The sequence below is a fragment of the Erinaceus europaeus genome, chromosome 7 (assembly GCF_950295315.1).
Source record: "Erinaceus europaeus chromosome 7, mEriEur2.1, whole genome shotgun sequence".
NCBI classification, from domain to species: Eukaryota; Metazoa; Chordata; class Mammalia; order Eulipotyphla; family Erinaceidae; genus Erinaceus; species Erinaceus europaeus.
In genome coordinates this window covers 1,202,682-1,228,432 of record NC_080168.1, presented here as the reverse complement: position 1 = coordinate 1,228,432, position 25,751 = coordinate 1,202,682, and the positions used below count along the sequence as shown (strand labels likewise).

The following is a 25,751-nucleotide window of genomic DNA, read 5'->3' as shown; positions in this document are numbered from 1 at the left end:
GTACAGCCACGGGGCCCCGCCCCCCGCGTAGGACCGCCCCCGGAATAACGTCACTCCCACGTAGTCCCGCCCGCTTAGAGACCCGCCTACTAAGGGCCCCGCCCCTTCCGGAAAGGCCAGTCGGCGTGGAGCCCCGCCCTTGGCGGAAGCGCTGGTTTCCACCTAGCTCCGCCCCCGCGAGGTCGCGCGACTCGGTCCTCCCACTGGAGGCCCCGCCCCGGAGTCCGGTCTGTCGGAGGCCGCACCTGGAAGGCGCGCGCCAGGTCCAGCCCGCGGTGCCGCATGAGATAGGCGGTGCACACGGAGGCCGAGCGGCTGCGGCCGTTCTTGCAGTAGACCAGGCAGGCGCCGCCCGCGCGCACCGCGGCCTCCATGGCGGCGCAGGTGGGCTCCAGGTGCGCCAGCAGGTCCTCGGAGGGGTCGTCAAACACGGGCACGCGCAGCTCGCCTACGCCGGGCGCGCGCGGCCCCGGCTGCTGGCGCGACACGTTGACGCACAGCGTGATGCCCGCACGCGCCAGCAACTCTGACGAGGCCGCGGCGCGCGCGCTCCCGAGAAAGAGGGCCGGGGCCACGCGCACGAAAGGCGGTGGCGCGGTCGACCCGGGCCCCGGATCCATGACGGAGGGGCCGTGGCCCGGGCTGACTTCCGGTGCACTGGGTCAGATCAGGGCTACTTCCGGCGCCCTGGGTCCTGCGGCAGCGCTTCCCAGGGTTCCGTCCACAAGGCTTTGGCTTCATCTCATTGGCTGCGGGTCGGGGCCGTTCATTGGCTGGGTCCTGAGCAGTACGGATTGGCTAAGTGCAGTGGGCGGGCTCTTGGGCGAGCCAATGGGCGGGCGTCTCGTCGCAACCTTGACCCCGGCTTGCTCAGCCATGGCGGCGCCCAGGCTGTGATCGCTTCGGAGCGCGCCGCGAGCCGCCCATCGCCGGCCGGTGGCCTGTGAGTGTGCTGCCGTGCTCGGGACGAGGCAGGTGCCTTACCTGGTGAGCTGTCTCGGATCTCGTTTTTATTTGGAGCGACATCTGAGCACAGCTTTGCCATCCGTGGACTTGCCTTGTAGTTCCCGGGGCTCGAACCCAAAGCCTCACGCATCTGTGATGACCACTCTGCTAGGGAGCTAAATCCCAGGCCCCGATTTTCTCTTTCTTGGCTTATTTTTGATGTCACTATTGTGACTAAATCACCACGAAGGCGGTAGCGGGTGGGAAGAAGGGAGGAGAGAACTGTGTTTTAATTTCTGAATTGGTTGGTTACATTTCGGCCAAGAGAAAGCGCCATGACAGCATTCCCTGGGGCCTTGCCCAACCCGGCTTTAGGGGCAGGGCAGGGATGTCTTTAGGAGCTGTCGATTTGCATGTTAGGAATGTGCACTGCATTTGAAGTAACACTTGTCTGTGAGGCGTATGTTAGTATCTGCGGGAGGCGATACGAGGATGTCTCCAGCGTGACCGCAGCATCCTACACATCAGCTCTCGACGGAAAAGATCCCTCCCTTCCAGGTGAGAGGAGATTGAGGGGGGAGACAAAAGGCTCCACCCAGCATCTATACTGAAGACTTTAAACCCTTTAATGTGAAAAGGGTCTGGAAGTAAAAGGGCAAGAGGGGAATTATTTCTTCCTTTTTTTTTTTTTTAATCGTTTTACTTTATTGCATAGAGAAATCAAGAGCGAAGGGGGAGAAAAAGAGAGGCACCTGCAACACTACTTCACCACTTGGGAAATTCCCCCCCTGCAGGTGGGGACAGGGGTCTTGAACTGGGGCCTTGCACATGGTAACGTGTGCACCTAACCACGTGCTCCAGCACTCTCCCCCAGGGTTATTGCCACCAGGGTTATCTCTGTGGGACAGTGCAGGCACTATGACTCCACTGCGCTTGACAGCCATTTCTTCTCTTCCTTTTTCCTTTTTTTTTTTCTTTTCTATGTAATTTGATAGGACAGAGAGAAATTGAGGGAGAGAGAAAGAGCAGACCCCTGCTTTGCCTCTCATGAAGCTCTCCCTTCACCCCCCCCCCACCCCCAGCTCTACAAATGTGGAGCAGGAGCTGAAAACCAGCTCATGGTCATGTGTGCTCCCCTCCAGTTCTTTAATGTACTTCCTAGGCCAGCTCAAGGTTCAGTGGGAAAGCTGTCATCATTCCTCTTAATCATTTGTTGTTTCTTCCACATGGCTTAGCTTTAATTGAAAAAAGAAATGATCACCGTGTCTCACAGTTCTGTGAAAGTCTGTGAACGTGTGTGACGGAAAAATGGCTCAACTAGTAGAGTGAACAGCTTACAGACCCAAGAGTCTGGGTGCAGCGCCGCAAGTGCCAGAATGTGTTCTGACTTCTTTTTCTCCTTTCCGCCTCATGTGAACCTCGTATAATCAATAAAATGAATTTTTAAAAAACAGTCTGTGGACTTGTATCTTCTGGTCTGTTAACTTTACTTCCATATCTTGCATACACACAGCAAGTCATCCGGAAATTGTCCTCCTCCTGAGGTGCTTCATGTCACATAACCTCTTTCAGTCCCCTGCATGGTCACACATCTTCCTCTCCCTCTCTATCTCCCTCTCTCCCTCTCTCTGTGTATGTGTGTTTTGCCACTAGGGCTATTACAGTATGACGCCACCACTCACAGTGGCCATTTTTCTTTCCTGTAAAGAGGAAGAGAGGAGAAACACCATGGCACCACTCCACTACTCTTACAGGTGCTCCCATGATGCACTTGCCTAGGACTTGAACCCAGGTCCTCCCCACATGGCAATGTGTGTGCTCTACCAGGTGAACCCCTCCTGGCCCCCAAATTGCTTATCTTTTTCCGGTGTATCAATGACCCCACTTCGGTTGCTCTCACATCTCAGCTGCCACAGACACCGGTGGCTGCTAGGTTTTGAGCTGACTTTCCCTTGTTCTGGTAAATGTCCAGAAGTTGAATTGCTGGCCCAACAGATGCACGTGGAGCAGTGAGGGAGGAAGGGGACACCCGCCCGGCCGGCCAAACCAGCCGAATCAATCCTGGCGATCAATGGGGTGATGGATGTCATGGCCAGGTCGCCCTCACATCCACTGCTTTGAAACCGAAGTATTTCATGTCACAGTTGTTACAGGAGCGCAGGCCTGGCCAGTGCGGACTCTCAGCCCACCACTGCACAGGTGCTAATAGACGATTTTTTAAAATCTTTTCATTTGGGGATCGCGCGGTAGCGCAGCGGGTTAAGCGCAGGTGGTGCAAAGCACAAGGACCAGCGTAAGAATCCCGGTTCGAGCCCTGGCTCCCCAACTGCACGGGGGTCGCTTCACAGGCGGTGAAGCAGATTTGTAGGTGTCTTTCTCTCCTCTCTGTCTTCCTTTCCTCTGTCCATTTCTCTCTGTCCTATCCATTAACAACGGCATCGATAACAATAATAACAAGGGCAACAAAAATGGGGGGGGGGAATAGCCTCCAGGAGCAGTGGATTTACAGTGCCAGCACCAAGTCCCAGCAATAACCCCGGAGGCAAAAAATTTTTTTTTTTCATTTATCATTGCATAGAGACGGAGATATTGAGAAGGGAGAGGAAGAGAGATGCCTGCAGCCCTGCTTCACCATTCATGAAGCTTTCCTCCTGCATGTGGGGACCAGGGGCTTAAACCCCGGTCCTGTGCTCTGTAATGTGAGCGCTTTAACCAGGTGCGCCGCCAACTGGTCCCGCTAATAAACGATTTGAAAGTAGATTTTCTCTGACGCCCGGGGTGGAGTTTCAGAAAAGTGCCGTCCTGCAGCCTGTGTGCCTTCGATCGCTGTAGTGTCGCGTTGTCCTACCATCAGGACTTTGCCTCCATTCATCCGGACCCAGAGCTCCACTTGCTCCGCCGGGCTGAATCGGCCAGCCCCGCGCCGGAGATGTGGCGCCGACTGGGCGGGGCCGGGGCGCGGTGATTGGTCGCGGGTGAAGTTCAGTGATTGGCTGGGTGGAGTCCGGGCGCAGTGATTGGGCGGGGGCGGGGCCGGAGCGCGATGATTGGCGGAGGTAGCCCACACGTGGTGGTGGCGGCGGTCTCCAGGACAACAGGACGCTGCAGCCCAGTTTGGAGCTGCACCGCGCCGAGATGGCCAGCGCCCCGGGCAGGCCGGGTGCGGGCGGGGCGAGACCCCTGGTCCCGGGTCCCCGAGATTGACGGGCGGAGGCTGGAGGAAGGGGCCCCGCGTAGGGCTGGAGGTCCCCAACCTGGCCCGCTGACCCCTGGGCTGGACAGGGAGGGCCAGGCAGGGGACCGGCTCAGGCGCCCTGAGCACGCGGCCTCGCTGCCCCCCGGCCAGCCCCGACCCCAACCCGGGGCCCATGGAGGTGCTGTCAGTCAAGGGCCCGGGGCTGTGTGGGGCTGGGGTGCAGAGCCGGGCCCGGGGCACAGAGCGCCCTCGACTTTGCCGCCAGGCTCCGAGGACAGAGACGGGGACGGGCGTCACTACCCGCTGGGCCCGGGTCCGAGGCTGCCCGGCGCGCACCGCTCTGAGTACCAGCTGGACGAGCCGCTGAAGGTGGAGGACCTGGAGGGCTCGGAGAGCACCACCCTGTCCTGCCAGAGGTGGGGACCCCGGGCCACACTGTCCTTCAGGGGTGGGGACCCCCAGGACACACTGTCCTTCAGGGGTGGGGACCCCCAGGACACACTGTCCTTCAGGGGTGGGGACCCCCAGGACACACTGTCCTTCAGGGGTGGGGACCCCCAGGACACACTGTCCTTCAGGGGTGGAGACCCCCGGCCACACTGTCCTTCAGGGGTGGGGACCCCCAGGACACACTGTCCTTCAGGGGTGGGGACCCCCAGGACACACTGTCCTTCAGGGGTGGGGACCCCCAGGACACACTGTCCTTCAGGGGTGGGGACCCCCAGGACACACTGTCCTTCAGGGGTGGGGACCCCCAGGACACACTGTCCTTCAGGGGTGGGGACCCCCGGCTACACTGTCCTTCAGGGGTGGGGACCCCCGGGCACACTGTCCTTCAGGGGTGGGGACCCCCAGGCCACACTGTCCTTCAGGGGTGGGGACCCCCAGGACACACTGTCCTTCAGGGGTGGGGACCCCCGGCCACACTGTCCTTCAGGGGTGGGGACCCCCGGCTACACTGTCCTTCAGGGGTGGGGACCCCCGGCCACACTGTCCTTCAGGGGTGGGGACCCCCAGGACACACTGTCCTTCAGGGGTGGGGACCCCCAGGACACACTGTCCTTCAGGGGTGGGGACCCCCAGGCTACACTGTCCTTCAGAGGTGCCCTGCCGCACTGAGCTGTGAGGAGGCCCCTATGTGGTTAGAAGTTGTTTTGTGCCTCTCCCCCTTGTAAACACTCCTTTGTCCCTCAGAAGTTAGTGTTTGGAGAGAGGCCCCTGCTGGGTCTGTTCTGTGTGCGACTCCGAACTCGTCCCAGCTTTTCGGGGGTGGGGGGCTCACAGCAGGACCACGAGACAGCCCACCACGGAGGGCTCATGTGTGGCCATGCGTGTGATTCCGGTTCCCAGCACCCCAAGGGAGATGCCATGCACTGGGGGAAGCTCCAGTGTTCTGGTGTCTGTCCCCCCCCCTCCCCCCCCCCCCGTCTGTCTGTCTCAAAGAGAAAGCAGCCCTGGAGCGTCATGCCTGTTGGAGGCGCTGCTTCTGGGGCAGACGGAGAAAACAAAGCTAGCAGTGGCCGGGGAGGGAGAGCCTAGGGCCTGCACTCTGCACCCCTGCCCTAGGTCAGACTTCTCCTGGTCCCCTCGTGTCATGGTGCTTGCTCCCTGCTGCCGGTGGAAGGTGCTGCCAGTTCCCGAGGAGTGAGCCCTAGGGCACCCTGGGCAGCTCCGGTCCACTCTGTCCCATCTCAGCGTCGCCCTCACTGCTGTCAGCTGCAGTGCCCTCTGCCTCAGTCTCCCTGCCTGGATGGAGGGGGGGGTGGCGCACTCCTGTGCTAGGAAGGGGTGTGGTGGGGCTGCTCTGGGCACAGGCGGCTCTGAGACCTCCCGTGCGCACCCCCACCCAGCACCCCTCCTAGGGGTGCCCCCGAGTTCCCGGAAGAGGAGGAGGAGGAGGAGGCTCCATGGCCCCTCGGGGAGCAGGACCTGCTGGAGAGCTACATCCCGCTGGTGCCTGGCTCGCAGGAGTGGCCCGACGGCTGCGTGTACCACGGCGAGTTCGGGCTGGACGTGAAGCTGGGTTACGGGGAGTTCTCCTGGCCCACGGGAGAGGTGTGCACCTCCCTGCTGCCCCACCCCGCCTGGACTCTGGGGTCCTCCCTGTCCCCTCGTGAGCCCTGGTCCTGGGGACCTCCCTGTCCCCTCCGGAGCCCAGGTCCTGGGGTCCTCCCTGTCCCCTCCTGAGCCCTGGATCGTCCCTGTCCCCCTCCTGAGCCCTGGACCCTGGGGTCCTCCCTGTCCCCTCGTGAGCCCTGGTCCTGGGGTCCTCCCTGTCCCCCTACTGAGCCCTGGACCCTGGGGTCCTCCCTGTCCCCCTCCTGAGCCCTGGACCCTGGGGTCCTCCCTGTCCCCTCGTGAGCCCTGGTCCTGGGGTCCTCCCTGTCCCCCTACTGAGCCCTGGACCCTGGGGTCCTCCCTGCCCCCCTCCTGAGCCCTGGTCCTGGGGTCCTCCCTGTCCCCTCCTGAGCCCTGGTCCAGGGGTCTTCCCTGTCCCCCTCCTGAGCCCTGGACCCTGGGGTCCTCCCTGTCCCCTCCTGAGCCCTGGTCCTGGGGTCCTCCCTGTTCCCTCCTGAGCCCTGGACCCTGGGGTCCTCCCTGTCCCCCTACTGAGCCCTGGACCCTGGGGTCCTCCCTGTTCCCTCCTGAGCCCTGGTCCTGGGGTCCTCCCTGTCCCCCTACTGAGCCCTGGACCCTGGGGTCCTCCCTGTCCCCCTCCTGAGCCCTGGACCCTGGGGTCCTCACCATCCACTCCTGAGCCCTGGACTCTGGGGTCCTCCCTGCCCCCCTCCTGAGCCCTGGTCCTGGGGTCCTCCCTGTCCCCTCCTGAGCCCTGGTCCAGGGGTCTTCCCTGTCCCCCTCCTGAGCCCTGGACCCTGGGGTCCTCCCTGTCCCCTCCTGAGCCCAGGTCCTGGGGTCCTCCCTGTTCCCTCCTGAGCCCTGGACCCTGGGGTCCTCCCTGTCCCCCTCCTGAGCCCTGGACCCTGGGGTCCTCCTTGTCCCCTCCTGAGCCGTGGACCCTGGGGTCCTCCCTGTCCCCCTCCTGAGCCCTGGACCCTGGGGTCCTCCCTGTCCCCCTCCTGAGCCCTGGACCCTGGGGTCCTCCCCAACCCCTCCTGAGCCCTGGACTCTGGGGTCCTCCCTGTCCCCCTCCTGAGCCCTGGACCCTGGGGTCCTCCCCATCCCCTCCTGAGCCCTGGACCCGGGGGTCCTGCCTGTCCCCCTCCTGAGCCCTGGACCCTGGGGTCCTCCCTGTCCCCCTCCCGAGCCCTGGACCCTGGGGTCCTCCCTGTCCCCCTCCTGAGCCCTGGACCCTGGGGTCCTACCCATCCCCTCCTGAGCCCTGGACCCTGGGGTCCTCCCTGTCCCCTCCTGAGCCCTGGTCCTGGGGTCCTCCCTGTCCCCTCCTGAGCCCTGGACCCTGGGGTCCTCCCTGTCCCCCTCCTGAGCCCTGCACCCTGGGGTCCTCCCTGTTCCCTCCTGAGCCCTGGTCCTGGGGTCCTCCCTGTCCCCCTCCTGAGCCCTGGTCCTGGGGTGCTCCCTGTCCACCCTTCAGCCCTGGACCCTGGGGTCCTCCCTGTCCCCTCCTGAGCCCTGGTCCTGGGGTCCTCCCTGTCCCCTCCTGAGCCCTGGTCCTGGGGTCCTCCCTGTCCACCCTTCAGCCCTGGTCCTGGGGTCCTCCCTGTCCCCTCCTGAGCCCTGGTCCTGGGGTCCTCCCTGTCCCCTCCTGAGCCCTGGTCCTGGGGTCCTCCCTGTCCCCTCCTGAGCCCTGGTCCTGGGGTCCTCCGTGTCCGCCCTTCAGCCCTGGTCCTGGGGTCCTCCCTGTCCCCTCCTGAGCCCTGGTCCTGGGGTCCTCCCTGTCCCCTCCTGAGCCCTGGTCCTGGGGTCCTCCCTGTCCCCTCCTGAGCCCTGGTCCTGGGGTCCTCCCTGTCCCCCTCCTGAGCCCTGGTCCTGGGGTCCTCCCTGTCCCCTCCTGAGCCCTGGTCCTGGGGTCCTCCCTGTCCCCCTCCTGAGCCCTGGTCCTGGGGTCCTCCCTGTCCCCCTCCTGAGCCCTGGTCCTGGGGTCCTCCCTGTCCCCTCCTGAGCCCTGGTCCTGGGGTCCTCCCTGTCCCCCTCCTGAGCCCTGGACCCTGGGGTCCTCCCCAACCCCTCCTGAGCCCTGGTCCTGGGGTCCTCCTGTCCCCCTCCTGAGCCCTGGTCCTGGGGTCCTCCCTGTCCCCCTCCTGAGCCCTGGACCCTGGGGTCCTCCCTGTCCCCTCGTGAGCCCTGGTCCTGGGGTCCTCCCTGTCCCCCTCCTGAGCCCTGGTCCTGGGGTCCTCCCTGTCCCCCTCCTGAGCCCTGGTCCTGGGGTCCTCCCTGTCCCCCTCCTGAGCCCTGGTCCTGGGGTCCTCCCTGTCCCCTCCTGAGCCCTGGTCCTGGGGTCCTCCCTGTCCGCCCTTCAGCCCCAGCCTTGGCCTTGTGCCTTCCCTCCTCTCGCTCTGGAGGCTGGTCTGGGAGGGAACCCACTCAGGAAGGCTGCCGGGCGGCCGGGACCCCTGTTGGCTGAGACAATCCGGGAGCTGCCCCCCCCCACCTCTCCTGCGGGGTCTACACTGGCGGCCCAGCGGCTATGACTCCAGAGGAAGACCTCGGTCCTGGGTGGCTCCTCCAGCCCCGCTGTCTGCCATCTGTCTGCAGACCTACCACGGGCAGTTTTACCGCGACCACCGGCACGGCCTGGGCACCTACAGGTGGCCTGACGGCTCCAGCTTCTCCGGCATGTTCTACCTGAGTGACCGCGAGGGCTACGGCACCATGCACCTGAAGGGGCAGCTCTTCCAGGTGAGGGAGCCCCTGTGTGTCTGGGGCCAGGCCTCTGCTGGACACACGGGCTCTGAGAAGCTGCTTTGCTCAGCTGGCCGTACTTTCTTAGTTTCTGCTTTATTCATTTGTTATTTTTAAAAATATTTATCTATTTTCCCTTTTGTTGCCCTTGTTTTATTGTTGCTGTAGTTATCATTGTTATTGATGTCATCATTGTTGGATAGGACAGAGAGACATGGAGAGAGGAGGGAAGACAGACAGGGGGAGAGAAAGACAGACACCTGCAGACCTGCTTCACCGCCTGCGAAGCGACTCCGCTGCAGATGGGGAGCCGGGGGCTCAAACCAGGATCCTTATGCCCATCCTTGCGCTTTGTGTCATGTGCGCTTAACCTGCTGCGCTACCGCCCGATCCCCTCATTTGTTATTTGTTTTTATTTATTCCCTTTCTGGACAGAGACAGAAACTGAAGGGGAGGGGAAGACACACAGAGAGAGACAGAGAGACACCTGCAGCCCTGCTTGACTGTGAAGCTTCCCCCCTGCAGGTGGGGAGTGGGAACTTGAACCCGGGTCCTTGCATGTGGTAACACGTGCACTCAACCAGGAGCACCCCCACCTTGCCCCCCATCTATCTATCATCTATCTATCTATCTATCATCTATCTACATCTGTCTGTCTGTCTGTCTATCTATCATCTATCTATCATCTATCTATATTTATCATCTATCTACATCTGTCTGTCTGTCTGTCTATCATCTATGTATATCATCTATCTATCTACCTATCATCTATCATGTATCTACATCTATCTATCTATCATCTATCTATCTACCTATCATCTGTCTATCATCTATCATCTATCTATTTATCAGGGACAGAAGGACCCACTTCACGTGGCACCGCCCACCACTCAGGGCACTCTCCTCCCTTCCTCTCGGCTGCCCCACTCCCAGTCCACTCCGGAAAGGGGCTCCGAGGAGGCTGCTGTCCCTGCCGCTTTTCCCGCTTTTCCCCGTGTCTTCTCAGTGCTTTGTCATCGGTGCCACTCCCATCAACCATTCTCGTGAGAAAACAGGGCCTGGGGGAAGGGGTGACGAGCACAGCACCTGCATGAGAGCAGTGCCAGGCAACACCTGGACACCCACAGCCAGAAGCCAGAGCTGAGCAGCACAGATGATAGATAGATAGAAAAGAGATAGGTGAGAGATAGATGACTCTAACAGTGCCGTGCCTCCATATTCCCCTGGAGAGAGATGTGTGTGAGTGATGCACCAGCATGTCTCCTTTATTTCCTTTTATCCCTTCTTCTTTATTAGTGATTTAATATTAATTTATAAAATTATGAGGTAACGGGGGTGTGGTTCCGCACTGTTCCCACCACCAGAGCTCTGTGTCCCCATCCCCTCCACTGAAAACTGCAGTGGTTCTCCCAAGCTCACAGATATGGGTTGACTATTATTTCTTTTTTTAAAATATTTATTTATTCCCTTTTTGTTGCCCTTGTTGTTTTATTATTGTTGTTGTTACTGATGTCGTTGTTGGATAGGACAGAGAGAAATGGAGAGAGGAGGGGAAGACAGAGGGGGAGAGAAAGATAGACACCTGCAGACCTGCTTCACTGCCTGTGAAGCGACTCCCCTGCAGGTGGGGAGCCGGGGGCTTGAACCGGGATCCTTAACGCCGGTCCTTGTGCTTTGCGCCACGTGCGCTTAACCCACTGCACTACTGCCCAACTCTATTCCATATATATATATATATATATATATATATATATATATATATATATATATATATATTTATTTATCTTTGCCCATTTTTCCTATGATTCTGTGTCCTCTTTCTTTTCTCTTTTATTATTATTATTATTTTATTACCAGAACACTGTGGAACTTTGGCTTATGGTAGTGCTGGGGATTGAACCTGGGACCTCAGAGCCTCAGGCATGGAAGTCTTTTGCAGAACCATTATACTGTCTCCCCAGTCCCCTTCTCTTCCTTTCTAAGTCACACCTACACCTGTTACTACTTCCGAGTGTCCTTCCTTTTTCTCTTCTCTCTGGGTCCTGATGGAGTTGAGGTTCACAGCATTCTAGGCATCTCCCCCTGACATTTCTCCTCTGGGAGTCTGGACCCAAATTCTCTATGGGGAGCAGCAGGTGGGAGCTCTGGCTTCTGTCATGGCTTCTCCGCTGGACATGGGTGATGGCAGGTGGACCCACACCCCCAGCCTGTGTCTGTCTGTCCCTAGTGGGGCAGGGCTCTGGGGAGGGGAGGCTCCACACAGGGGTGAGGGCGTCTGCCCAGGGAGGTCGGGATGGAATCATGATAGTGTCTGCAACGTGGTGGCTGTGGCTTAGTCTCTGAAGAAATCTGGGTTGTATTTAGTGGTGACTTTTTGTTGCTTTTTCTAGTTTAACAGGAGAGTGATCTGAAATGGCTCCTACTTTATACCCACATCTCCGGAAGTCTCAGAATATTTTATTTATTTTTCCCAGAGCACTGGCTTATAGTGGCACAGGAGAGAGAAATCCATCCATCCATCCATCCATCCATCCATCCATCCATCCATCCATCCATCCATCCTCCCATGCACCCATCCTCCCATGCACCCACCTACCTACCTTACCTACTTGTCTATTTACCCACCCACCTATCCATCCACCCATCCATTCATGCACCCACCCGTTTAACTAGCTTACCCACTCCCCTCTACCCCTGTGGGCTCACTCCTGCCCACACACCCACGGCATGAAGTCCCCACCTGCTGGGGACCTGGCCATCCCCCCACCCCTGCCCCCACTCCACCCCCCCCACCCCCGTCTCGGACCCGGGGCTGGCGCCCACTGAGTCCTAAATCTCTGCCTCAGGGGCTGTACAGACGGGACAGACGCTTCGGGCCAGGCGTCATGACCTACGCCGACGGCAGCCAGGACGTGGGGCTGTGGCTGGGGGACCACCTCCTCCAGCTGTGCACCGAGCACCCGGGCGCCTTCTCCCTGGGCCGCTACCCCGAGTTTGCCGCCTTTCTGGGCGGCCCGCACCCCAGGGTCCAGCCACCGGAGGAGGAGCTGATGGAGTGGGGCCTGGACGAGGAGCGAGACCCCTTCTTCTACGACTACAAGCGCTTCCTGCTGGACGACGACCTCACACTGCCCCCTGAGATGTTCATCTACTCCACGGACCACAGCCACCTGCCCATGACCAGCACCTTCCGCCGTGACCTGGACCGCCGCCTCTTCCTGCTGGACGCCACACCGGATGGCGGGGAGCCCTGGCTGGTCAAGAATGAGACCCCGTTGCTGGTCCGGGTGCAGGCACACGCCTACAGGTTCCGGTGAGCGGGCTGCGCCCGGGCGCACTGGCTCCTGTCTGGGGGAGGCCTCCCAGCTGGGCTGGGGCGCCGGCCAGGGCCATGTGTAGCCCCAGGTTCTGGCTACCTGCTCAGCCACCAGGGTGGGGAGAGAGTGGAAGCACCTGAGGGGCAGGCGGGGAGCGTGTGAGTGTGAGTGTGTGTGTGTGTGTGTGTGTCCTCTGCAGGCTGCACCTGGGGCCCTGACCTCCACGGGGCCATGGCTACACCTGCCTGGGGGCCCCGCACAGTGTGGGGCTGCTTCTCCCTGGACACATCTTACAGAGCAGGAGGAGAGGCTGGGGGCCTGGTGGACTGGAGGGGCTGGAGGGCTGGAGGGGCTGGAGGGCTGGAGGCCTGGAGGGCTGGGGGGCTGGTGGGCTGGAGGGGCTGAGGGGCTGGGAGAGCTGGTACTGGTGGGCTGGGGGGCTGGGGGGCTGGGAGGCTGGTGGAGCTAGGGATGGGTGCTGGGGGGCTGTGGGCTAGGGAGCTGGGCCTGGGAGGCTTGGGGGCTTGGGGCTGGGGGCTAGGGGATCTGGGCCTGGGTGGCTGTTGGCCAGGTTTTGCTTCTACATCAGCGCCTGATGCCGTCACCCCTGGAAGTTCAGCAATCACCTAAAGAAACTTGCTTTTCAAATTTTAAGTTGTGAAGCTGGAGACACAGCATAATGGTTCTGCCAAAGATTCTCCTGCCTGAGGCTCTGAGGTCCCATGTTCAATCCCCTGAACCACCATCAGCCAGAGCTGAGCAGGGCTTTGGTGTCTCTGTCTCTCTCTCTCATTACAGTAAGATTTTGAAAAAGACATAAATAGGGCTGGGGAGACAGCATAATGATTCTACAGAAAGTTTCTCTTGCCTGAGGCTCTAAGGCCCCAGCACCACCACCATCATCCAGAGCTGAACAGGGCTCTGGAGGGTCTCTCTCTCTCTCTCTCTCTCTCTCTCTATATATATATATATATATATGTATATATACATATATATATATATATCAAATAAATACAAACATTTTCAAGTGATTTAAATATTCAGTAGCTGCAGAAACAGCTGAGTGGTCAGAGCACCTGGATTGTATCCTGAGGCTTCTTCTTTTTTTAGCCAGAGTCCTGCTCAGCTCTGGCATATGGTAGTGGGAGAATTGAGAAGGGGCACCAGATGCCGGGCTAGCTTCGCGGGTGAGAGAGACGACCAGGGACTCATGGCTGAGCTGGGAACGCAGTTCAATCTTTATTGAGGAGCGGGGATGCAGTTCAACAATCTAATCTCTCTTCATTAGAAATTCCTGTCCTTTATATCTCCTGAGGCGGAAGTGTCAGGAAGTAGGAAGTACGTAGGATAGGGGGTGGGGAGAAGGAAAAAGTGCACAAACCAGTGGGGATTAAACCAATGAATGAAAACAGTGATTATGTAAATAGACCACAGCATTAAGCAATACAAGGGAACCTAATGTGATGATCAGAACAGAAGGTTTTATAAGCAGAATTTAGAAGCAGACCAACAAAGGGGTGACAGGATGGCTGAGGACTGAACCTGTGTGTCCAGATTCTTTCCTCACCTGTGGGCTGGGGGGAGGGGGCAGGGGGGTGCTGCTCCTGGTGCAGACCCCAGGGGTCTGACCCTCCCAACCACCCTGCTGCAGGAACAAGAAGGTGCATGCCAGGTGGAACATGGGCGCCATCCTGATGGGGGACCGGAGTGGCTTTGGCAGCGAGGGACCCAAGGAGCGCTTCTCCAAGGAGATGATCCTGAAGGCTGAGGAGGGGGACAGCGCCTGGGTCTGTGGGGCCCTGAGGGACGGCCTCGCCAGCCCCGACGTGGCCGACTCCAAGGGCTACAGCGTGCTGCATGCGGCTGCAGTGAGCACCCACACCCCCGCCCGAGGCCAAGGGGCCAGGGGGACGGGACCCCTGGGGGCTCCGCCAGCTTCCCGCCCCCCGTAACGTGGGTGACGTGGGTCCCCAGGCTTCGCTCCCACCCGACTGAGTAGAGCGCCAACCCCGCCCGACCCCAGGTCCACTCCCGCCTCAGCGTGGTCAGCCTCCTGCTAGACAGCGGGGCCGATGTGAACAAGTGCTCGGACGAGGGCCTCACGGCGCTCAGCATGTGCTTCCTGCTCTACTACCCGGCCTGCTGCTTCAAGCCCAATGTAGCCGAGCGCACGCTGCTCCTGCCCCAGGTGGGCTCACACCCTGCCCGCAACCACCCTGTGCCCACCCCGCCCAGGTGGGCCTAACCCTACCCCACCCTGCCCCTGCCTCTGATCAGCCCTGGCCCCCAGCCCACAGCCTGCCCAGGCCCTGCCCCTGCTGCAGGTCACCCAAAGTGCTGACTGGCTCCTGGCTGCAGAATCCCTTTCTTTCCAGAAGCTGCTGTTTCCCTTGTCTGTCTGTCTGCCTCCAGGCTATCTCTGGGGCCCAGTGCCGACTCTATCCATCCCCCACTCCTGGAGGTCCTTTTTGCCCTTTCTTTCTATTTTATTTTCGTAGTGCAGAGAGAAGTTGAGAGGAGAGAGGGAGATAGACAAAGAGACACAAGCCGCCCTGCCTTACCACTTGTAAAGCTTCCCCCCTGCAGTGGGGTACCGGGGACTTGAACCCAGATCCTTGCACATGGTGATGTGAGCACTCAAGCAGGTGTGCTGCTGCCCAGCTCCAGGAAGCTGCTTCTAAGTGCCCGTCCACCATGTCCCGCCTGGGCTTCTAAGTGCCCGTCCACCATGTCCCGCCTGGGCTTCTAAGTGCCCATCCTCCATGTCCCGCCTGGGCCCAGGGCCTGCATCATCCTGTCTCCTCCTTTATCCCTGCTCGGCCCACCCTGCTGGTGCCCACTGGGCCCCTGGCACGCAAGGGGCCAGCGCTGGAGACCTTGGGACACACCGTCCCGTTCTGGCTCATTCTGCCCTGTTCCCAGGCTGTGCCACCTAGCAATGAGTGTCTCTCCCTGCCGCTACCTGCAAGGAGGGCGAGGGGCTGGGTGACAGCTCACTGGGGGAGGACCTGGGCTTGAGCCCCAGCACTACTTGGGAGCACCTTGCAGCAAGAGGGGAAGCTCGTGTGTGTGTGTGTGTGTGTGTGTATGTGTGTGTCTTTCCACCTCATTCTAAACAGAATGAAAACATTGGCCTGGGGTGGGGGGCAGGCCTAAGGCCTCAGCACCTTGTAAAAATTAGTCTTAATAAAAACAAGAGGGGGCCAGGTGCACACCTGGTTAGGTACACACATTACAGTGTGCAAAGGCCCAGATTCAAGCCCCTGGTCCCCACCTGCGGGGGGAAGCCTCACAAGTGGTAAAGCGGGGCTGCAGGTGTTTCTGTCTCTTTCTTGAAACTTTTTAAAGATTATTTTTATTTATTTATTGGATAGAGACAGAAGTTGAGAGGAGGGGGGAGATAGAGAGGGAGAGAGACAGAGAGACACCTGCAGCCCTGCTTCACCACTCGTGAAGTTTTTCCCCTGGTGGGGACCAGGGGTTCGAACCCCGGTCCTTGTACACTGTGGTGTGAGCGCTTAATCAGGTGTGCCACCACCTGGCCCCTCTCTCAGTCTCTCTCTCCATCTCCTTCCCTCTCCCTTTCTCTCTCCCTCTCCCTCCCCCTCCCTCTCTCTCTCCCCTCTTAATTTCTCTCTCTCTATCCAATAATAAACAAAATCTTTTAAATAAATAAATAAATACAGGAGGGTTTCTGGGGAGCCCCCACCGGCTTCCCTCTGACGCTGTTTTTCTGTCACGGCCAAAGGACAGCCCCAGGGGCCTGGTGCTCCCCACCCGCTCCTCCCCAGGCCTCGATGCAGTGGTGCAGGTCCTGTCCCGAGAGGAGCCGGAGCCCAGCCAGGCCGCCCAGGAGTCCAGGCCATTGCCCGAGCCCACCCCTCGGGCCGCCCCTCCGGCCACCCCCCTGCCCGTCCAGCGGTCACAGGATTCCTACCAGAGCAAGGCCAGCTGCCAGGAGTCAGGCTCCACGTCTCTGAAGAGCAGCACGAGCGCCCTGGATCGGGGTCAGGACGAGGTGTTGGGAACGCCAGACCGAAGCATCCCATGCAGCGTGGACAGCCAGTTCGAGTCCAACGTGTGCCTGCACAACTACTCCATCACGCTGACCGAGGACCTGCTGCAGCACAGTGCCCGGGCCTACAGCACGCTCAAGACCCCCGCCTTCCGCTGCAACGCCCAGGAAGGCACCATGCGCAAGATGGCGCTGTCCATAGTGGAGTGAGTGGGCAGCGGGCACGGGCTGTGGGGAGATGGGTGTCCGTGGTGGGTGAGGGTGGGGGCATGTTCTTGGACAGTGGACAGAGGGCCGTGAAAAAATGGCAGCGTCCCCGGTGGGTGCGTGGGCAGCGGGCAGAGGGCCATGGGATCCCGGTGACCGTTGGATGTGGGGACACGTGTGGCCAGCCACGTGCTCTCTGATGCCAGGGTACATGCTGGGAGGCCACTGGGTAGCCGCGCCCGGTGCCGTGCTGCTGTGGGGTCGGCGCCCGCGGCCAGTCCTACCGTCCTAGAGTCCCCAGGCAGGCCGCACTCTGGAGACCAGCTGTCCCAACTGTAGTGGCCTGTGTGACCGTGGAGGCCGAGGCCCCGCTGGACACCAGCCCGCAGCCACCCCCCCAGCCATGATGCTGGCACGGGACCCCTGGCTGGCCCCCCACTGTGGCCGTGGTGCCCCCCTGCAGGCACAGGACCCTCTGGCAGATCATCCAGCTGCTGCTACGCCGTGGGGCAGACCCCAACCTGTGCCGTGTGCCCATGGAGGTGTTGTTCTTTGCCGTCAAGGCTGGAGATGTGGATGGTGTGCGGCTTCTGCTGGAGATGGGGGCCCACACCCACATCGAGTTCCCGGCCCAGGTGGGCCCCAGAGTGGGGGTGAGGGTGCTGGGGGTGGGACCCACACCTACATCCAATTCTCAGCCCAGGCGGGTCCTGGGGTCACAGGGTGGGGGTGAGGGTGGGGCTGGAGTGGGGCCCCAGGGTGGGGTAGGGGGGCTGTGTCTGGAAGCCCACTTCTCCAGCCCTCCAGCGCCTGCCCGAGGCCCCTGAGCTCTGACATGGTCCCCCCTCTGGTGGGTGTGGACACAGGCACGTCCCACCTGGCGAACTGCCAGGCACCCACCCGTCTGCTTGGTTCTCTGTGGTGTCATGTAATGATGGCAGAGAGTGGGGGTCCTGTAGCCAGGGAACTATGGGGTCCGTGCAGCTTGGAAAGATGGTGGCATGCCCAGTTTAACACACAGAGTGCTATGCAGAAGGACGTGGGTCAGGCCCCTGCTTCCTATCTTCAGGGGGGAACCCTTCACAAGCGGTGAAGCAGGGCTGCAGTTGTCTCTCTGTCTCTCTTCCTCTCTATCTCCCCCTCCTCTCTCAACCTCTCTCTGTTCCATCTAATAAAATGGATAATAAAATAATAATAACATAATAAAATGCCAGGAGGAGTGGATTAGTAGTGCCAGTGATAACCCTGGAGGCAGTAATAATAGTAATTGTTGGTCTGCTTCTAATTCTGCTCCTAAGACCCCTTCCGTGTCATTGGTTTAATTCCCCTGCTTAACACTGTATCTATTCACAGAACCACTGTTAACTAAGCACTGCCCTGCCTCCAGGGCACTGGTTTAATCCCCCCTGCTTAACACTGTGTCTATTTACAGAACCACTGTTAACTAAGCACTGCCCTGCCTCCAGGGCATTGGTTTAATCCCCCCTGCTTAACACTGTATCTATTTACAGAACCACTGTTAACTAAGCACCGCCCTGCCTCCAGGGCACTGGTTTAATCCCCCCTGCTTAACACTGTATCTATTCACAGAACCACTGTTAACTAAGCACCGCCCTGCCTCCAGGGCACTGGTTTAATCCTCACTGTTTTGCACGCTTTTTTCTTCTCCCCACCCCCTATCCTACGTGCATCCTCTTCAGACCTGACTCTTCCGCCCCAGGACATATAAGGACAGGACTGTGATTAGAGAGAGCTTAGACTGTGCTGCGTTCCACATGAATAAAGACCGAACTGCGCACCACTCAGCCACGAGTCCCTGCTCGTCTCTCTCTCCCGTCCACGAAGCTAGCCCGACAAGGAATAATAATAGAGAGGAGAGAGAAAGAAAAGAGAGAGAGAGAGACAGGGAAAGAAAGAGAGAAGGGAAGGAAGGAAGGGCGAGAGAGAGAAGAAAGAAAGGGTCATGGGGGCTGGCCAGGGCTCACCAGCAAAGTGAGCATGCGGCATAACCGTGTGTAAGGACCCAGGTTCAAGCCTTGATCCATCACGGGAGCACCCGGCTTCACAAACTGTGCCTCTCCTCGTCTCTGTCTCTCCTCTCCTTTATCTGTCTCTCTCTCTCACCCTCCATCTAGGAGAAGGAAAAATGTGGCCACTGGAAGCATTGAATCCTGCAGGCCCTGAGCCCAAGATAAACAGAGGGGTAGAGGGAAGACAATAAATAAACAAATGAAAAGAGTTTCTTTGTAAGCTAGAGATGACGGGCTAGGCTGGCCTTGCCCTGCTGGGTGTCTGGGGCCTCGGCCTGCGCTGACCGGCCCTGCCCTGAGGCCGGGGTGGAGTGGAAGGCCGGGGTGGCTGCCTCTGGCATGCTGGCATCCTGCAGGATCAGGGAGTGGGGCACGGTCACAGGCTGCCCAGGGAATGGAGCGGCCCCCAGTGTCCAGATGGGCAGGGGAGCTGTGTGTTCACGCCTGCGGCCTCCCTCGCCTCCCACAGCTCAGGTCTCTGACGCCCCTCCACATCGCGGCTGCCCTGCCTGGGGAGGAGGGTGTCCAGATCACGGAGCTGCTGCTACAAGCCGCCCCTGACGTGGACGCCCGCGCGGCTGACCAGGATGACAGCTACAAGCCGGGCAAGGTGCTGGGCTGGCCACGGCTGGCCAGGGAGAGCAAGGTGCTGGGGCGGGCAGGGCTGGACAGGGTGGACAGCGCCAGCAGGCCAGGCAGGCCAGGGGCCCTCAGGTTGCTGCCGGGGCCCTGATGCGCATGAGGTGTCTCCTGTGGGTGTGGGCGGCTCAGACCTGTGGCCGTGGGCCGCCTGCCTCCTGTCCACAGCTGGACCTGCTGCCCTCCAGTCTGAAGCTCAACGGCGAGACAGGCCCTCCCAGCAACTACTACAGTGTCCCTGAGGAACAGCCGGCTGAGGCGGGCCGCACGGCCCTGCATGTGGCCTGTGAGCGGGAGGACAACTACAAGGTGGGGAGGGAGGGCTGGGGACTGAGGGGCCTGGGGCCTGGTGGGCCAGGAAGCTGGGGACCGGGGGGGGGGGCGTGAGGGGCACTGGAGGAGCTGGGGCCTGGGGGAACATGGGGGGCCTCCTCCTGACCAGCCCCCAGGGTGACTGACCGCCCCTCGCCCCAGCACTCCCGGGATGTGGTGCGCCTCCTGCTCTCTCACAAGGCAAACCCCAACACACTGTGGAGCGGCCACTCCCCGCTCTCCCTGGCCATCGCCAGTGGAAATGACATGGTGAGCAAACCCCCCGACACTGAGTCCTGCGGAGGGGGCTTCGGTCCCGCGTGTGGCACCCCCCGATCTGCAGGGGGAGGGATATCTTGCCCATGCAGATCCCACCCGTGGGGCTCTTTAAAGATGGCGTGGTGGCAGGGCACAGGTGAAAGGTGGGCTGTGGGGATCAGATGTCCAGTGTGGTCAGGGCATTGCTGTGACCCCTGCGAGGGGTCTGGCTGTGGGGTGAGGGGCTGTGGGGCCAGGGGCCAGGCTGCTCAGCCCAGTGGGCCAGCAAGAGCAGAGCCACCTCTGCACAGTGGCCGCTGGGCAGTGAACAGATAAAGCACCGGAAGAGGCCAGGCAGCTTCCAGCCTCCCCGATGAGGCTGTGTGTGTCCCCCGAGGGGCAGGGTGGCCTGTGGGAGGGCTGCAGGAGTGTCCCGAGAGACCCTGCGGCTGCCGAGTGCTGGGCCTGGGAGGACACGGTGCCGCCGGTCTGTCCTGTGCAGATCGTGAGGGAGCTGCTGGCGCACGGAGCCGACCCCAACCTCTTCCTGACCAAGGGTCTGGGCAGCGCCCTGTGTGTAGCCTGTGACATCAACTACGAGTCCCAGAGGAGCACAGACAGCAAGCTGGCCCTGGTGACAGACCCTGCGCCTCCCTGGCCCTGGCACAGCTCAAGGGCCATCCCCTCACCCACCAGCCCTGTGCTCCGGGGAGGGGGGATGGCAGCTCCTGGGCATGTGGCCACAGCAGCCCCCTCCTGGGCCCATTCCTCCTGCCTGGTCAGCCAGTGTGGCCAGGGTGTCCAGGGCCTCACGGTCCAGCCTGGGATCTCAGCCTAGGGTCTTGGCCTCTGGGGTTGCAGGTCAGTCTGGCTGTTGGGCTCAGGGCCCCGAGGTCCTTGCGGGGCTGACCCTTGGCTCTGTCCAGCCAGATTGACCGGCTCATCAACCATGGGGCTGACATCCTGAACCCCGTGACACTCAGGCAAGGAGACAAGGAGGCTGTGGGCACCGCTGTGGACTACGGCTACTTCCGCTTCTTCCAGGTACGGCTCTACGCCAGCTGGTCAGAGATCCCAAAGCTGAGGCCACATCTGGTCCTGGGCCCCTGGACACCTGGGTCCCTGGAAGCCTAGAAGCCTGGGCCCTGGGACACTGGGTCCCTGGACAGTGGGCCCCTGGACATTCAGCTCGCAGGGGAGACGTCTGAGCCCCTGGACGTGTGGGCATCTAGACACCTGGGCCCCAGGATCCCAGGTCTCCAAGGGAGAAGCCTGAGCACCCAGATGCTGGGCCCTGGAGAGAGGTGCTCAGGCCCTAGGCAGCTGCAGGACACTGCGCTCATGGACACCTGGGCACTGCTACCTGAGCCCCTGGAGAGAGATCTGGGCTGTTGAATACCTGGGCCCCTGGACACTGGGTCTCTGGATGCCTGACCCTGGCAGAGGCCTGGCCATCTGGGGCCCTCCACCCCCGCAGGACCGGAAGATTGCCCACTGCGCCTTCCACGCGCTCATGCCTGCAGAGCGCGAGATCTTCCTGGCCCGGAAGCAGCTGCTGGAATACATGGGGCTGCTGCTGCGCCAGGCAGTGCAGGCCCGCGAGAGCCAGTGGGACCCCAGGGTGCTGTACCTGAGTAAGAGAGGTGCGTGGGGACCCCAGGGTGCTGTGCTGAATAGGAGAGGTGTGTGGGGACCCCAGGGTGCTGTGCTGAGTAAGAGAGGTGCGTGGGGACCCCAGGGTGCTGTGCTGAGTAAGAGAGGTGTGTGGGGACCCCAGGGTGCTGTGCTGAGCAAGAGAGGTGCATGGGGACCCCAGGGTGCTGTGCTGAGCAAGAGAGGTGCGTGGGGACCCCAGGGTGCTGTGCTGAGCAAGAGAGGTGCGTGGGGACCCCAGGGTGCTGTGCTGAGTAAGAGAGGTGTGTGGGGACCCCAGGGTTCTGTGCTGAGTAAGAGAGGTGTGTGGGGACCCCAGGGTGCTGTGCTGAGTAAGAGAGGTGCGTGGGGACCCCAGGGTGCAGTGCTGAATAAGAGAGGTGGGTGCTGTGCTGAGCAAGAGAGGTGCGTGGGGACCCCAGGGTGCTGTGCTGAGTAAGAGAGGTGTGTGGGGACCCCAGGGTGCTGTGCTGAGTAAGAGAGGTGCGTGGGGACCCCAGGGTGCAGTGCTGAATAAGAGAGGTGGGTGCTGTGCTGAGCAAGAGAGGTGCGTGGGGACCCCAGGGTGCTGTGCTGAGTAAGAGAGGTGTGTGGGGACCCCAGGGTGCTGTGCTGAGTAAGAGAGGTGCGTGGGGACCCCAGGGTGCTGTGCTTAGTAAGAGAGGTGCGTGGGGCCCTCAGTGCTCTGTGCCTGAGCAGGAGAGGTACAGAGGGTTGGGGACTCTGCATACCTGGGCAGGCTCAGTGGTGAGGGGCCCAGGTGCCCCCCAGAGCAGGTGGAGCCACATTGGGTTGGGATCTGTGCCCCCATCCACCTGTCCCTGAGTCCCTGGAAGCACAGCCAGCCCGTGTCGGAGAGGCCAGTGAGGGGCGGGTGGAAGCTGGATGCAGAAGTGCCTGCGACTAGTCCCCAGCCTCCCGCGTGGCCTTTCCCAGTGGCCGTGAAACAGTCAGGACCCAGGAGTCTGCCTGCCTGCAGGGGGAAACCTCCCCCACGACTGCTGACAGCCCAGGGGGCTCTGCAGCTACTGGGGGACACTCACACCTGCCCGGCCCATGGAGATCCACAGGAGAGGAGGCCGAGCGGGTGGGGGTGGTGTCAGTTGGTGGGAAGGCACCTCTCCAGTCCCAGCTCCCAGCTGACCTTGGGCAAACCCAGAACCAGTAAGTCCTGCAGCTTAGGTGGGCAGGGGTCGCTCAGGGCAGAGAGTGAACACGGGACCAGGCTCAGGAAGGGAGTGGACGTGGGGCCGCTGAGGGCCGGGCCCAGGAGTGGCCTGCAAGCCCTTTGCGTCACCCACTGAGCGTCTCCCTGGCTGCTCTGGGGTTTTTTAAAAATATTTTATTTATTTTCCTTTTTTGTTGCCCTTGTTTTTATCATTGTTGTTATTTTTATCATTGTTATTATTATTGTTGTTATTGATGCCGTTGTTGGGTAGGACAGAGAGAAATGGAGAGAGGAGGGGAAGACAGAGAGGGGGAGAGAAAGACAGACACCTGCAGACCTGCTTCACCGCCTGTGAATCGACCCCTGCAGGTGGGGAGCCGGGGGCTCGAACCAGGATCCTTACGCCGGTCCTCGAGTTTTGCACCACGTGTGCTTAACCTGCTGACCCCCGGCTGCTCTGTTTTTACTGGAATTAACCAAGCTTGTGTTTTTTTGTTTTTGTTTTTCATTTATTTACTTTCTTGAATTAGAGGCCGGAGCCCCACTCAGCTCAGGCTCAAGGCGCCTCTGGGACTGGAAGCAGGACCTCGGGCCCAATGTTAAGGACAGCGGGATGGGTCCTGTCCTCTGCCCAGAGGGGCTGGGCCAGGTTAGAGGCCTCAGCTGAGGGGTAGGGTGGGGAGCTGCCCCTCAGGCAGGTCTCAGAGGGGGACGAACACACCTCCAGGCTCAGCTCCCGTGGGCCAAAGTGGGGGGTGCTGTCAAAAGCTGCAGCGCCCTGCCTCCCCTGCTGTGCTGGGGGCACTGTGGGGAGGGTGTGGGGGTCCTGGCATCCCTCCCCCTCCCCATCACTCACCCAGTGTCTCTGGACACAGCGGAGCTGCTGCGATGTCACCGGCTGAAGAGGAAGAGCATTGGGCAGGCCCGCATCCAGGGCTCTGAGGACCAGAAGCAGTGAGTGCAGGGTGGGGGCCTGCTGGGTTGTGGGGGCAGCGGGTACCAGCATCAGTGTCAGGGTGTGGAGGGAGTGGGGGGAGTGGGGGCCATTCAGTACTGGGGTGTGGGAACCAGCATCAGTTTGGGTGGGGTGTGGAGGGAGTGGGGGCCATTCAGTACTGGGGTGTGGAGGGAGTGGGGGGAGTGGGGGCCATTCAGTACTGGGATGTGGGAACCAGCATCAGTTTGGGGTGTGGAGGGAGGGAATGGGGGGAGTGGAGGTCCATTCAGTACTGGGGTGTGGGAACCAGCATCAGTGTCGGGGTGTGGAGAGAGTGGGGGAGTGGGGGCCATTCAGTACTGGGGTGTGGGAACCAGCATCAGTTTGGGGTGTGGGAAGAGTGTGTGGTCAGTGGTGCGCTAGTGTCAGTGGGCGGGGTGGGCAGGACATGCAGCAGGCAGTGTGGGCAGCAGGCAGTGTGGGCAGCAGGCAGTGTGGGCAGCGGGCAGTGTGGGCAGCGGGCAGTGTGGGCAGCGGGCAGTATAGGCAGCGGGCAGTGTGGGCAGCGGGCAGTGTGGGCAGCGGGCAGTATAGGCAGCGGGCAGTGTGGGCAGCAGGCAGTGTGGGCAGCGGGCAGTATAGGCAGCGGGCAGTGTGGGCAGTGGGCAGTGTGGGCAGGGCAGGCAGCGGGCAGTGTGGGCAGCGGGCAGTGTGGGCAGTGGGCAGGGCAGGCAGCAGGCAGTGTGGGCAGTGGGCAGTGGGCAGGGCAGGCAGCAGGCACGGTGGGCAGGGCCGGCAGTGGACAGGGATGGCAGGCAGGGTGGCCAGTGGTCAGGCCAAGCCTCCCTCGGCCCCGCAGAGGCCGGATCCCCTTCTTCAAGTTCTGCTCTCAGTGCGGCCGCTCCGTCGGGGTGCGCCTGGTGCCCTGCCCGCGCTGCTATGGCATCCTGACGTGTGGCAAGTACTGCAAGTCCAAGGCCTGGGCCGACTTCCACAAGAGGGACTGCGGGGAGCTCATGGTCATTGGTGAGCTGCGCTGTGTCTGGAGCCGGGCTGTGGGGGCTGAGCGGGGTCCCCCGTCCCCCGTTCCTACTTCCGGCTTCTGGTCCAGGGCACCACCAGCAGCAGCACCATCGAGAGGAGGAGGAGGAGGAGGAGGAGGACGAGGAGGAGGAGGAGGAGGAGGGCGCCTATAAGCTGGAGACCTCAGAGTAGAGCAGCTTACTTGGCGCTCGCTGGGGTCCCCCCGCCCCTCACCCAGCACTGGGACCTGTAGGGTCCCTCTGGGGGCTCGTACACCCCCTTGTAATAAAATGGCTGTGGGGGGGCACTGCTGGCCTCCCTGCCACACGGCCTCAGGCTTCTGACCCTCCTGTGTCCTCTCTCCTGCGCCCCCCACGGGTGTGACATGGTGACAGATGCCCCCAGAGGCTGGGGTGGGGCCTCACATCCCTCCCCCAGGGCCCGGCCAGGGTCCAGAGCATGTGCCAGGGGACTCTTTCCAGAGGAGGTGGACAAGGGGGGGTGACTGAGGGGACACAGGGACCCGCCGTCACAAGGAGCCCACCCTCGGGAGGGGGCGGGCAGAGTGGGCACGTGGGGGCAACCAGGTCTGTGGGGGCTGGGAAAGGGGGTGACGGGCCTTGCTGGGACCCCAAACCTGCAGGGTAGCCCAACCTCAGGGCTTCTTGTCAGAGGGGGGCCCCTGTCCAGGACTTCTCGGGGTCCCAATGGTGGTCCTGCTGGTGACCTGCATGCAGTATAGGGTGCTGGTGGTGCTGGCTGGGCTGGGGACAGAGGACAGGGGTGTATGGGGACAGGGGATGGGACAGAGGCATGAGGAGATAGGGGGCAGGGGCATGTGGAAACAAGCGTATGTGGGGATGGGACAGGGGACGGGCGTGTGGGGACAGGGGACAGGGATGTGTGGGGATAGGGGATGGGACAGAGGCATGTGGGGACTAGGGGGCAGGGACATGTGGGGACAGGGGCATGTGGGGACAGGGACAGGGGTGTGTGGGGACAGGGAATGGAGGACGGGGCGATGGGGACAGAGGGTAGAGGTGTGTGGGGACAGGGGTCAGGAGTGTGTGGAATAGGTGATGGGGTGTGTGGGGACAGGGGAGTGTGGGGACAGGAGTGGAGTGTGTGGGGCATGGTCAGAAGTGTGTGGGACAGGTGACAGGTGTGTGGGTGGGATTCCTGGCTGGGCTGTCCTGGGCTAGAAAGGGGAGAGCAGGGCGGCCTGTC

At 61.1% G+C, this 25,751-nt stretch overlaps 1 protein-coding gene across 1 annotated transcript in view; it reads left to right on the top strand.

Annotated features, from left to right (window-relative positions):
- The first annotated feature begins 278 nt into the window (after positions 1–278).
- ANKMY1 (ankyrin repeat and MYND domain containing 1) overlaps positions 279–25,751 on the top strand; it is a 30,494-nt gene continuing 5,021 nt past the window's right edge. The window contains exons 1-20 of the mRNA XM_060193386.1: positions 279–893; positions 1,415–1,503; positions 3,778–3,920; positions 4,036–4,105; positions 4,407–4,557; positions 5,992–6,196; positions 8,819–8,962; positions 11,812–12,278; positions 13,934–14,150; positions 14,306–14,470; positions 16,031–16,503; positions 16,968–17,139; positions 19,004–19,144; positions 19,342–19,482; positions 19,648–19,755; positions 20,246–20,377; positions 20,674–20,787; positions 21,221–21,386; positions 23,440–23,518; positions 24,361–24,527. Coding sequence (XP_060049369.1) covers positions 373–893; positions 1,415–1,503; positions 3,778–3,920; positions 4,036–4,105; positions 4,407–4,557; positions 5,992–6,196; positions 8,819–8,962; positions 11,812–12,278; positions 13,934–14,150; positions 14,306–14,470; positions 16,031–16,503; positions 16,968–17,139; positions 19,004–19,144; positions 19,342–19,482; positions 19,648–19,755; positions 20,246–20,377; positions 20,674–20,787; positions 21,221–21,386; positions 23,440–23,518; positions 24,361–24,527 — 3,865 coding nt within the window. The 5' untranslated portion in view covers positions 279–372. The remainder of the gene's footprint in view (positions 894–1,414; positions 1,504–3,777; positions 3,921–4,035; positions 4,106–4,406; positions 4,558–5,991; positions 6,197–8,818; positions 8,963–11,811; positions 12,279–13,933; positions 14,151–14,305; positions 14,471–16,030; positions 16,504–16,967; positions 17,140–19,003; positions 19,145–19,341; positions 19,483–19,647; positions 19,756–20,245; positions 20,378–20,673; positions 20,788–21,220; positions 21,387–23,439; positions 23,519–24,360; positions 24,528–25,751) is intronic.